General features: G+C 34.2%; 1 protein-coding gene across 5 annotated transcripts; it reads left to right on the top strand.

The window, feature by feature from the left end:
- Positions 1 to 6,811: 6,811 nt before the first annotated feature.
- LOC131660057 (protein tesmin/TSO1-like CXC 5) lies at positions 6,812 to 12,090 on the top strand. 5 transcript variants are annotated; one of them, XM_058929184.1, is made up of 11 exons: positions 6,812 to 7,025; positions 7,163 to 7,524; positions 8,321 to 8,428; positions 8,563 to 8,740; positions 8,890 to 9,243; positions 9,321 to 9,374; positions 9,563 to 9,663; positions 9,759 to 9,853; positions 10,097 to 10,486; positions 11,271 to 11,329; positions 11,447 to 12,090. In XM_058929184.1, the coding sequence occupies exons 2-10, from the start codon at positions 7,181 to 7,183 to the stop codon at positions 11,309 to 11,311; spliced, it is 1,665 nt and encodes a 554-aa protein (XP_058785167.1). In that variant the 5' UTR covers positions 6,812 to 7,025; positions 7,163 to 7,180; the 3' UTR covers positions 11,312 to 11,329; positions 11,447 to 12,090. The 5 variants fall into 5 exon arrangements, with proteins under 5 accessions (XP_058785167.1, XP_058785164.1, XP_058785166.1 ...); XM_058929181.1 differs by having other exon boundaries at positions 10,079 to 10,486; positions 11,276 to 11,329; XM_058929183.1 differs by having other exon boundaries at positions 10,079 to 10,486; positions 11,276 to 11,330; positions 11,458 to 12,090.
- The last annotated feature ends 771 nt before the right edge of the window (positions 12,091 to 12,861 follow it).

The following is a 12,861-nucleotide window of genomic DNA, read 5'->3' as shown; positions in this document are numbered from 1 at the left end:
AACTTGCATTCTTTGTCATTGTAAACGAAACTACATGAAAACAAGTTTTCCAATTTAAAGTGTTATTAGATGTAAGTATTCGAATTTCAATTTTTATATTAATAAAGATAAAAAATAGTGGATTGGTTTCCTCAATAGACTGTCTAACTTTTATTCTAAGTAAAAAAAATTTAACAAAATGCCCGCATACAAAACTCGTCCTGCCCAATTTTTAAAGCGGGTTCAACATGGTGGACCAACTTAAAGCATTGCATCAAAAACCTCGTCCTAGCCTCCCAAAAATAATGGGTCAAATGAGTCGACCTAAAATAATGATACAAGAGTTAACAACACCCTCTTAAGAAGGGAGGAGACGAGGACATTAGAAGTGCTAAAAAAAAATCCACTAAAATAATGAGAACAAAATCAAAAGGCGTATGAACAAACAAAACTATTATAGAAAAACAAGAGCACTATAGTAAAAAAATAAAAAAAGACAACCTAATGACTAGAAAATGAGCTGCTATCTGTGTAAGTAAAAAACCAAGATACAATACCACCACTCATGTAAAACAACATCTTGAATCTAGTAAAACAACCTTCGGAGTTCTATCAGTTTAGGAACAGGAGAGGTTCTCTGAGTTACTCATTAGTCATAGAAAGTGCAAGAGTAGCCAAAAGACTTACTGAGAAACCACGTCCAAAAAAAAAGAAAGACAGTCATATTTTCCAGATCCTTTATCGTTACAATCTTTCTTAAGAAAGTTGGGTAGTCAAAAGTCCTCTAAAGTCTAACTAACTTTTTCCAAACCTTAACCAACATTGTAATGAAAGAAATGTAGAAGACAAGAATCGAATTAGGGACAAATTTTATGAGAGCCCCTTGTCCGGCCATGCAAACTTACATATCTATTATTCCAAGAGTCAAGCTTTTTGGAGATGAGATTGATGTAGGATTCCCCTAATTCAAAGGTTATCAACATTAGTCTCCCCTAAGATTCAAGTATCATTAGCAGACTACAAATGCAAAACAATCAGACAGAGGACCCATTATTAAGACTAGAGAAATGCTTACATTTCACGCCCTCTAATACAAGCTACTAAACCCCTAAAACACCTTGAGGAACATGAAAGAAGAAAGAGATCCTTTATTTTATCCCCTTTGCCCCTTTTCTAATTTTGTAGTAATTACTAATTAGTCTTTAATTTTTATTTATTTATCAACTTGCTTATACTGCTCATGTTTAACCTAGGATAATGCTTAAACCAATATGATAGAAAATTTGGGGTACCTCTAACAAATGTTGCTGTGAAAAAATATTAAATATTAAAATGAAACAATGAAGATGGATGACATAAGTTTTTATGGATAAAATTTAACACGGTAATTAGTTTATAAACACGTGTTCTGGTTTTTTGGTAGTTTCTGAACAAATTGTCTACGTATGAAATCACATGCATCACTTACAATTTGTTTTAATATCAGCCGTATAATCTAATCTAAGAGCTATTATTTATTCCTTTCATTTTCATCAAAAAATAATTTATTGATCTAGTAAAATATAAATAAAATAAAAAATAGGATAACTCTTCCTTTGCATTTAAAGATGTTAATGTAAGACTATCTCAAAGTAGAAAAATACTTGCATGAAAACAAACATAACAAGTAATTTATGTGTGTATCCATGCAAGTTTTTCTCCTCAAAGTAAAACATTCTTTGTAATGTGTTAAACACAACCGTATGATAGAGGCGGTCTCTGGAATTCAATCGGCAGTCTCGTCTTAGAGTAAAACAAAATAATAAAAGTAAAATATATAAGTGGAATTATATGATCATCAATTTCACTTTCATTCAAAATATATAATAAATAAATATTTATTCTTCATTCTTTAATTGATTCTTCTTGCAAATCATGTGTTTTCTTTCTTGAAGAAAATAAATAAATATAATATGGTGTGAACTATTTTTTAGTGGGTTTATTAGTAAAAAATTCATATAACACGTACTTAGCTTCCTTTTAATTAGAAAGTCCGTTTTGTCAGCAGAGTAAGGTTTTAGGTCCGCTCTCTTTAACATGTCTGTCCTGCTTCACCCCTGTTTTTTTTTAGTTTTTACAGATATGAATTTTTTCATACAATTTTACTATTTTTAGGCCTAAAAAATTTAATGTCCACGGGCCTTCTCCGCTCTGCCCTTAGAAGCAAAGTTTTAGACCGCACTCTCAAATATGTCAATCCCACCCTATTTTTTCGCGGGTTTTAGCGAGGCGGAGCTAAACGGGGCGAACATGTCCGTTTGCCACCCCTACTTTTAATATCCTAAAATAATTTAGCTAAATTATTTAAAGAGTTATAAATGACCTACTTTAATTCGTTGAGGATACTATAATTACAATCAAGGTAGCTAAACATAAGTGACAGGTAAACTTAAGGGATCCTAACAACTTTGTGCTATCATGACTAGACATTTAACTCTCTATAGTTTGGTTAAGTTGTCAATAGATTAGCTCCATAAACGATTTCTCGTTTGCTATGAATTACATACCCTATTGTAGCAACTTGCCCTAAAAATTAATGTTTAGAGTCGCCACCTATTCTACCAAGGCGAATAGGAAACCTCGCGCAGTTAAGAGATCGGGGTAAGATACTATATTCAGGTCGAGGGAAGGTGTTAGGCACCCTCAACCCTTTCCTAAGGTTTGCATTTTAAAGTAAAGGTTTGTGGCTAGAATTATTAAGGTTTATAGCTAAGGAAGTGAATAGGGGAAAAATTGAGATTTTAGGGAAGGGGACTCGCCTTGTTGCCAAGTGCCTACGTATCTCCTTATGGAGAATCAGAGTCAACGTAGTTCGGGGAAGGGTTGTACGCCCTTAGAGTTGAAATTTGATTTGAGATGGTTTGAAGGCTTTTTGAACTGCCTAGAGTAAAAACCCGTAAGTTGATATTGAAGTTTTGAAAGATTTGAAAAGTGTTCTGAGGTTTGGGCGTACAACCCTGATTTAATTTTGCACTATTAACCGCAACGATCAATAGATTCGATCGCCATAGTTAACAGATTTGAAATTGCACCGTTACCAATTTTAATCAATTGATTTGATTATTACTGATAACGAATTAGGATATTTTTATGATTAATTTGTATCGTTACCCCTCATAATCGATTGATTCGATTAAAAAGAATAACGAATTAGGATTAGAAAAAAAGACGAGGTTAATCATCACAACTAATAAGATAGTTGCAACCATTTAACCAAATATAATTTAATTGCATTTTTAATTAAATAGCATTTTAATTAAAATTATTGTTGTCCATAGCGATTAATCGGTTTAATCGGCACGAACAACAAATTGAAACTTTTAATATAAATATCATATAATAATTTATTTAAAAAAAATTATTATTATATTAATGAATATATTTAAAAGCATTTTAATTTAAACAAATAAATAATTAAAATTATTTAGTTTATTAGGGTTTTTATTCAGTGTGGCCTGGTTGGGAGTGTATGATATAGGTATTAATCTGGGTACATTAGATCTAAGATGGCTATTGATCCAATGGACAAGCACTAAGGGTGTACGGTAGACTTTATGATTGGCAGCGCATGGGATAACTGAACAAACCTTTTTATAAAAATAACATGGGAGCGAGGGATCGAACCCTCGTCCCTTTACTCAATGCTCTTTCACCTTGCCAACCAGCCAAACGCTTCACGCGTTTACAAAATACAATCATTAGATAAAATAAAACAATCAGATCCCTAGCCAGAAACGCGCGCGAAAACTTAAAACACCCAATACCCTGATGCCACGCCATCATCGTCTTCATTCAACCTGCAATTTTCAGACCCAATAGCTACCAAATAGCTACGTTTTTTTTCTTCGTAGCAAACCCAACCTGGAAAACAGCGAATCGAGCATATGCACGTATAAACCTTTCACGACACCTCTAAATGCTTCGTCTAGACCGTACGAAACCTACCAGACCTTCAATTTGATTTTATTTTCACTCTAACAAAAAGCCCTAATTGCAAGCTCTAAAAACCCTAACGGCCAACAATGGTGATCAGTGCTAATCTTGCCCAGAATTTCAATTAGAGAATGGTACACGTTCGCAACACACATACAAATCATAATACGCACACAAATTGACATGAAGATGCATATATTATGGCCATCGATCCAAATTTCCAAGTGACTTACCTTGGCTAAATGGAGATCAATCTGGGGTTGCTGAAGCCGCGTGATGATCCCAATAGATTCAGAAAGTCACAAGGATCATAAGGCAATGCTTAAACCGCTTTGAAACGCTTCCAATCCTTGAAATTGAATTTGAGTTTTTTTGACAAAATTTTGGTTCTTGAACGTATGCTTCTGAGCAGAATTTTTTTTCTCTTTCGTTTGCCCTATGTTATGTACTTATAGGGGAGTGAATTAGGTTAACCAAAACAATCCAAAAATCCTTTGAATCAAATCTTGCCAAGCTTGGAAATTTGATTTGAAACTTTGAATGGAAACCTTCTATTTTTGTCAAATTTCGCATTAATCTTTCCAATCACATTAGCACGAAATTATATTGCAAATTTGCAATAAATATTGATTGAAATTGATCCATGTGAATCCTTTTACTCAATATTTGACTTTCTTTTCCATTATATCACTTTAAATTATTTTTAAATGAAATAAAAATTATATAAAATCAAATAAAAGGCTAAAATTCGTGGCATGTGGTTTGGATAACATAGATATCTTGTGGACCAAGATTGAATCATAAAAAGATAGGTCTATTTGCAAGAAATCCAATTTAGACCTCCTTTATTTCACATTTGGTCCTCCAAAATCACCCTACTTTGACCAAGCATATCTCACTCAAGTTTTTAGCTATGAGGGAGTTCTAGGACTTTTTGGAAATCTCAAGGAGTCCTCTACAATCCACTTTGGAATATATTTTTCACTTGGATCTTTTATCTTGATCATATCCTCTTTTACAAAAAACTGCTTTTGGAGGATGCCTGAAAATGACCTGTAATCTTTTGCACTGTATCTCTCAAATGAATCATTTCTAGCCTTGGCTTGTGAGAGACAAAGTTGTAGAGAATCCAATTTCCTTCAAAATAGGCTTTGAGTGGGGAATTTTTGATGTTCCATGTGAAAGTTATGCCCAGTCAAAGTTGGGTTGACTTTCTCCTAAGAAACCCTAATTTGAACCTTTTTGTATTTGTTCATCTCTGAGTTTCTATTAATGGAATCATGATCAATCTTTGATCAAATGATGGTTATGCACCTCTATACCTGATGTTTGACCAATGATCATAGGTTTGAATCATGCTTTGATTGTAGTTGACCTTCAGGTTTGAATCAGTTGACTGTGGATCTTGGGATTGTTTGAGCAAGGCTTTGGAATTGAATCTTGAACTTTGAATTATTGTAAATGGAATATGGAAGGCAAATTTTGGGGTATGACACCTATCTTATAAACAAAGAATCTAATTTGATAAGGTGGATTCTACTATATATAATTCTCTCTTTATCTCTCTATATATTACTTCATGTAGAGGAAAGGGGTATTTAGAGGTCTTAATAGGTTTATAATAGTTTGTAAAGGTTAGGGATTGACCTTGGTAACGAGAAGGCATGTACGGTAGTTTTATAGTGGTTTTAGAAGTTTTACTCACGTGAGGTGAGAAACCATGTTATGCAAGCATATTGGTTTAGGTGTTGAATGCATAAGTTATGATATGCCCCTCTCCCGTTTAGGTGAGAAGTATTCATAGAGGCCTTTAGGCCTATGGTTTCTTAGAAAAGATCACATCCCACCCAGTCAATGGTAGACTGTTAAATCCCTATTTTCTATAGGGACGTGGTCTAACTACAGACTCTGACTTCATTCTGACCAAGAAACATCCTTTCTCGCGTTTTCATAAAATTGGGGGAGTAGAGGATGCTTGGAAGCAGGGCGATACCTCTTGGAGGGCGACATCCTGGGGGCTGTCAAGAACCCGTCTTTGTCAGGGCCTCTACAAATATAACACTACACAGTCTCTCAAACACAAACATTTTTTATAAATGGAAAAGTGTTTTTAGGCCATAGGGCGTCATAGTATCCCAAAACCCTAAGTTTCTTAGTTTCTAAGTTTCTTGTGATATGCATGATGGACCAGACCGACCGAACTTTTAAGTCTTAATGCTAAGTTACGTTGATCCTGAATGATGAGACCATAAGTCCTTTAGGCAAGGCGTTAAATCTCTCGCGCCCTCTTGGTGATCCTCATAAATTTCTCATAATTCATTTTTAATTCTTCAAAAAATTTCCTTCAAAAAATAGTCTTCCTAAAATTTTCATTTACATTTTTGGTCTCTCTTACAACTTAGCGACAAAATTAACGACGATTTTAACAACTGTTTATTAATTAACGATTGAATTAACGACTGTTTTAATAGAAAGAATCAAAAGTGAGGATAAAATTTGTAAAAAATCATTCTTTAAAGAAAATATTTTATAAATCTAAAATTAAAATATAAAATATTTAGGAGGATGACCAATATATTTAACCGTTTTCTTTAAAAAACTAATAAACACCTCCATTAGTAGAAAAATTCTTAGTCCATTTGTTGTAGCATGGTTCAATAATTAGCGCCAAAATATGTCTCCGTTACTTCCTCGAAAAGTACCGGTACCATCTCCCAGAATCCAACGGATTCAAAACATTTATAACTTCTCCAGCTAATCTCAACCATTAAATTAAACCTTTCAAGTTTCAACTTAAATAAATAAAAATTTCAAAATCTCAAAAGCGAAAAAGAGAGAGAGAGAGAGAGAGAGAGAGAGAGAGAGAGAGAGAGAGAGAGAGAGAGAGAGAGAGAGAGAGAGAGAAACCAGCGACACTCACTAACCACTATCACTCCCACTCCCACGGTGGAGTCTTCACCGCAACAAATTCTCCGGTCACCGTCTCCACCGTCAATCCTCTTCTTCTCTGCATGTTTTTTCTCTCACAATCGTCGTCGATTCTTTGCATCCAGAACTTCAATCCGTAACGGACGGTAAATGTTCTTTTCCGCATGTTTCGGAAACTCTATTCGAAACGGCGAGTTTTTAAGATTCATACATTGTAATTTGAATTTGAAATCAGAGCTTAACGAGATCGATATCTGTTTAGCGTTGATCGTTTTTTTTTCAGGTTTAAGAAGAAACGTTAATGGAGAAGAGTGAAACGACGCTGGATTTAGCTTCTCGGAGATTTGCGAGGCACTTGGATTTCACTGCCGTATGTGGAGGTCCGGCGTACCTGACATTGTCGCCACCGACGCTACAGTCGCAAACTATTCTACAGTCGCCGACGCAGTCGCGTTCTCCGGCGCAATTGACATTGGATTTTCAGTCATTAAGTCAACGGCCGTGGTTACCTTTACAGCCACTGTGGAAACAGCAGAGAACGTCACAGTCTCCGCCGGTGATGTCACATTTACAATCTCCGCAGTCACAGTTAGTTTCTCCTGTCCGTCGTTTACAGCACTCCTCACAGAAACTTCCGGTGAAGAGGTAAATGAAATAACGTTTTGTAAGCAGCTTTCGGATGTTAAAGTGTAGCGATATTCAGTTAGAACGTTGGATTGGATTTATTAATGATGTATGTTTGGAGTTTTTTTCCTCTTAGACGAAGTGGTAATAAGAGCCAGAAACTTAGACACACAACCTTACACAATATCGGCTTCTGTCAGTTGAACTAGGATTTGCGGACTGCATGTTCAGAGTTTTAGTATAGGTTGAGATTGTATAAGAAACAGAAGGCTTTTACTGGAAGTTAGCTTCTAATTGAAGACAAGGCTTCTTGTCTGTAATTTGATTAGATGTGTGAAAAGCATGATTTGTGGAGATTTTTTAAAGGTAGATGGTTGCATAAGTAATAGTGTAAAGAACATTAGGGATGAAAGTCTGAATTTCCTACCAATTGTAGTCAATAGTTCATTTCACTAATAATCTAACTTGGTTTGTTGTATCTGCATGCGATCATTGTGAGGTTGGTTATAATAATCTAACCTGTGTGTGGCTAAATAGTGAAAACAGTAATGCTTGCACTTTTGGGAAAAAAAAGTTGTAAATTTTTCACTAAACTAGGCAATTACCAAATAGACTAGACAGCTGCCATTAGTTTTCATGAAAGGAAAGTGACCTATACTTGTTAATAAAAACATTATTAATTTCATCTGTCCATTTAAAGAGTCCTATCTAAAAGACTGTTTTATCTCTCACTCTGATTGAATTTTGCTTCACAGCAAGAACTTTTGTACTAATGTTCATTTTATTGTGACTGCATTCATTATCCTTCATCCTTCAGAAAGCACGAGTCTCCTAGATCACAGCCTCAGAATAATGCAGGATTAAAGGACAATACTCCAAAGAAACAAAAACAGTGTAACTGCAAAAATTCTCGATGCCTTAAATTGTAAGTACTTTATCTTCTCTGTATGAAAAACTTCCATCAAGAGTATTTTACCACATGACCATGCTATTGTTGAACATCTTGCATGCTTTTTTGTGCTTTCCTTAACCAACAATAGCTAATTTTGAAACTACAAGGTACTGTGAGTGCTTTGCAGCTGGGATCTACTGTGATGGTTGCAACTGTCTGAATTGTCATAATAATGTGGACAATGAGGCTGCCCGACAGGAGGCAGTTGGAATAACTCTGGAAAGAAATCCAAATGCTTTCAGACCAAAAATTGCAAGCAGTCCACTAAAACCAGAAGTTTCTATGGTTAGTAATTCAATTCAACTCCCTCAAATATTTATAGTTGGTATTTGGCATCAGTCTTTAAGTTGAAAATTTGTGATTTTAATAACTATTCTGGATTTAGTTAATATTTTAGTTTACTTGTGCTACATAAATGTCTTGAACAAACTCAGGAGGAAGTGTCTGAAACTCAAGTTACAGGAAAGCACAATAAAGGATGTCACTGCAAGAAATCAGGTTGCCTTAAGAAGTACTGTGAGTGTTTCCAAGCCAATATTCTCTGCTCTGAAAATTGTAAATGCATGGACTGCAAGAATTTTGAAGGAAGTGACGAAAGAAGAGCAGTTTTCCAAGAAGACTGTAGACTAATACAAATCAGACAGGCAACAAATGCGGCCATTAGTGGAGCAGTTGGACCCTCCAGCTATATAACCCATATAACACCCAAAAAGAGAAAAATCCCAGAAATATTTTCTGGCAAATCGTTCATAGATCAAACTGTTGACATGACTGGTCAATACCAACAGGTGCTTTCTTCTTTGCATTATTAATAGGATTTACTTGGATTTGTTTCATAACCATTTAGTTATTATTTCTGTTGTAGGGTCACCATTCAAATTCAGCGTGTTTGGATTTGAAAACATGTGAAACTAATAAGGTACTAATAACATTCATATAAATAGTCACTGCAGACCAAATATATCAACTTCTCAATTCTATTTTTATCGCTTGGAGCCATCAATTTCTTGTCACTTCCCCTGTTAATTTATTGATCAGTTTTCTCCATGTTCTGGCATCCAGTTGCAACTAATAATATTTACGTTTTCTTTCTTGAATTATAATCAGGAATTTGATCCCACAACTTCATCTCCTTTATCTCCGCCAGCTTCCTTTGTTTCTGACACTGCCAATACAATAATTCCCGGATCTTCAAGATCTACATACAGGTATGAGATTTTTTCAAATCATTAGGTGATTAGTTTATATCATGCTTGAAATATGAATAAAAAGACATTAGAATTAACAATATTTTATGCTGAAGGTCTGTGTTGGCTGATGTCCTCCAGACACAGAATGTGAAGAATCTTTGTTCACTTTTAGTTGTTCTCTCCGGAGAAGCTACAAAGAAAAATGCAGGTTTTGACTAACACATGGATATTCATCTTATCTTATAATAATTTAATTTATATACTGTTTGGTGAATGATTGAGAATAATTTTGTTTTCATTTGCGAATTTTTCAAATTTTATGCCTACTAGGACACTTATATTTCAATATTTTTTTACACTTCCTATATTTTTGTCTTTCTTTGCAAGTCTCTAGATTTTCACCCATCTCTTACTTTTTCACATGATGTATGAGATCGATTGCATTTTCCAGAAATGAGAGGGAAAGAAGTTAGAAAAATAGAGACCAGGAAATCTGAAGCTTCTACTTCATCAGTTCAATCGTTGCAAGACAGTCGAAAAGTTGTCAAGCCTGATTGTGAGAATCATGCCAATAAAGATGTAACAGCTGCAGTTGATATTGACTTTCGTAATATGCAATTGTCACCGGAAACACTTGAATTGATGTGTGATGAACAGGATGTGATATTTTTCGATAATGTTTCTGCAAATGGAGTTGCAATTGACAACACTGAACATAACATGATTCAGAAGTCTTCCAATTCTGATGGATGCTCAGATACTTATGCAGAGCAGGAAAGGCTTGTCCTGACCAAGTTCAGGGATGTTCTTGGTGGACTCATTACTCTTGGTAGCATAAAAGGTTAAGCTTTCATATTCTGAAATTTTTACAATTTTAAAGTCATTGTGATAAGCTTCATTTGACATGGCTGACTGATATTTAATTCAAATAGACTTACAATGAAAGATACAATTAATCCATCTATACCTTTCTCGCTTTACATCGAAAGAGACCATTTTTTGTCATACTCACATGTCCTCATGAGCAAAGAATATGTTTGCATTGTGTGATGAGCATACAGATTCAGCTAACCATCTAGTTCTAGTGTACCCATATATGCGGTCTCTAAGATGAACTACACTTTGTCGCAACTTGTCTTACCTAGATTAGTTTTTAGCATCATTTTATTCGTGAAATTAAGAAAGTTAAATTGGAACCTTGTTGTTATGCATCGCCATATATCTGAAACAAGAAGCGATTCTCGTCACCAAGGAAGAAAATGGTGAAAAGTATGGTTTCATCATTTGTATGCTTGTAGAAATTGGTATCATCATTGTATCTATCTGTAGGTGTTTTGACAAAAAGAGCTGAGGCTCTTCTGCTACTTTTTTCAATACAGAATGATGCGTTTTCAGTTTACAACTTCAATGTGTTCTTTCACCTCAACACACTCAATATAATCATTACAATAAACTTGCCCACTTTTTTGTTTTTGAGACCTCTTGTTAGAATTTAATTTTTTCATTTTAGAAATTCCCATGACTGAAGTCATAGAAGTGTTTTGCTATTTGGTTAAATATCTGATGTGATTGAGGTAATGAATAATCCCTCTATTTTTAGTGTCTTGATTGACTGTTCTGTATAGGTCAGATTCCAGAAGCAGAAAGTGGGATCAGAAATAAATGACTCTGTTCTCTCTTGGGGGTTAGTTTTTTCTCCGATTCTTTGATCGTTTTGTTATGACGATTAAATTAATATAAATGGCATAAAGTAGCTTTGATAATTTGGATCAGTTCATGAAATCAGTACCTTTCCTTACAGGCAACGGTGATGGTAATAGCTGAAACTAAGGAAACTCTTGGCAACTGCACCTGCACTGCCAATGGCTCCATCCCAGCAGTTACTGAAATATATCATGCCACTAATACAAAAGCTAATGGACTTTATACTAATGATCTTTCATTGAGGTTGCCTTTGGATGTAATAACCCAGGGTGATGATCTGATGTATTGTGAACGACTTCATTTTGTGTTGTTGACAGGACCGAATTTTAATCGTGAAAGACTTAGCCTATGTTTGTTTCCGCGTCCAAGAGGCCAAAAGACGCACGTCTGGCCAATGCTCCAAATTGAAGCTTCTTACTTTTTCACGTTTTCTTTGCATAGGAACGCGAGAAATACCTTTCAAACGGGTTACCAAACACACGCTTACTAAGTTCCTAGCGACCTGACTTGTATATTATAGTGAAAAAATGTCTGTTTTGTAGTGCAGCCTGTAATTGCTGCTGCATGTGCATAGTTAGATATTGGTTCTATTCCCTTTAAAATAATTTGTCTGGAAAAACTATCAACCACATGTAACTGGAACTTCTTTCCTGACATGGGCACAGATATCTTGTGTTCACTTTCAAGTATATTGATAACGCTATGTAATTTCCACTAAAAGTTATCTTTTGGTCTTAGAAAGATACAGCTTATCTCTGAAATATAACTGGAGACGATGGTACAAAGTACTCATATTTATATAATTTTCTGTTGGAAATCAACATTAAGGAGTTATGTGAGGGATCTCTCACTAAAAAGTCACTTGTGTATTTTTTAAATTGAGGGGTTTTATGAGTTTAAATGATGAGGTTTTCACACATAATCTCCACATATTGAATTAAACTATGAAGCCCTGGTACTCAAAAATTGGAGATCTATCCTTATCGGATAAATATACTTTGGTCTTTGGATAACAGTATCAAAATTATTTATTTTACTTTTTAAAACCCCCTGTACATATCTAGGAAATTAAATTAATGGAGATGTAGACAAATGATGTTTGTTTTAATATTCTAACATAGAGATTCAAATATATAATTTAGACAAAAATGATATCTTCTACAAAAGTTAAAAGTAAGAAAATTGTGTCGAATAAAGCAATCTTTATATTCATAAAGAGATTAAACAACGTTAAAAAATTGATGTTTCGTAGAGATGGTAATTTGATCAAAGTAAAAATATTAATAAAAAAGTATAAATATGAGCTCGAATAATTACTCACTAAAATAAGCGTGCATGAGCACTTTAATACTTAACTTACGTCACAATCGCAATATATATATATATATATATATATATATATATATATATATATATATATATATATATATATATATATATATATATATATATATATATATATATATATATATATATGAGAATGTGAGAATGAATCTGAACCATTGGATTTTA

Source organism: Vicia villosa, linkage group LG3 (genome assembly GCF_029867415.1).
Source record: "Vicia villosa cultivar HV-30 ecotype Madison, WI linkage group LG3, Vvil1.0, whole genome shotgun sequence".
In the NCBI taxonomy this organism is placed as follows: domain Eukaryota; kingdom Viridiplantae; phylum Streptophyta; class Magnoliopsida; order Fabales; family Fabaceae; genus Vicia; species Vicia villosa.
The sequence above is the reverse complement of the archived record's forward strand: the minus strand, read 5'-3'. Positions and strand labels throughout refer to the sequence as shown.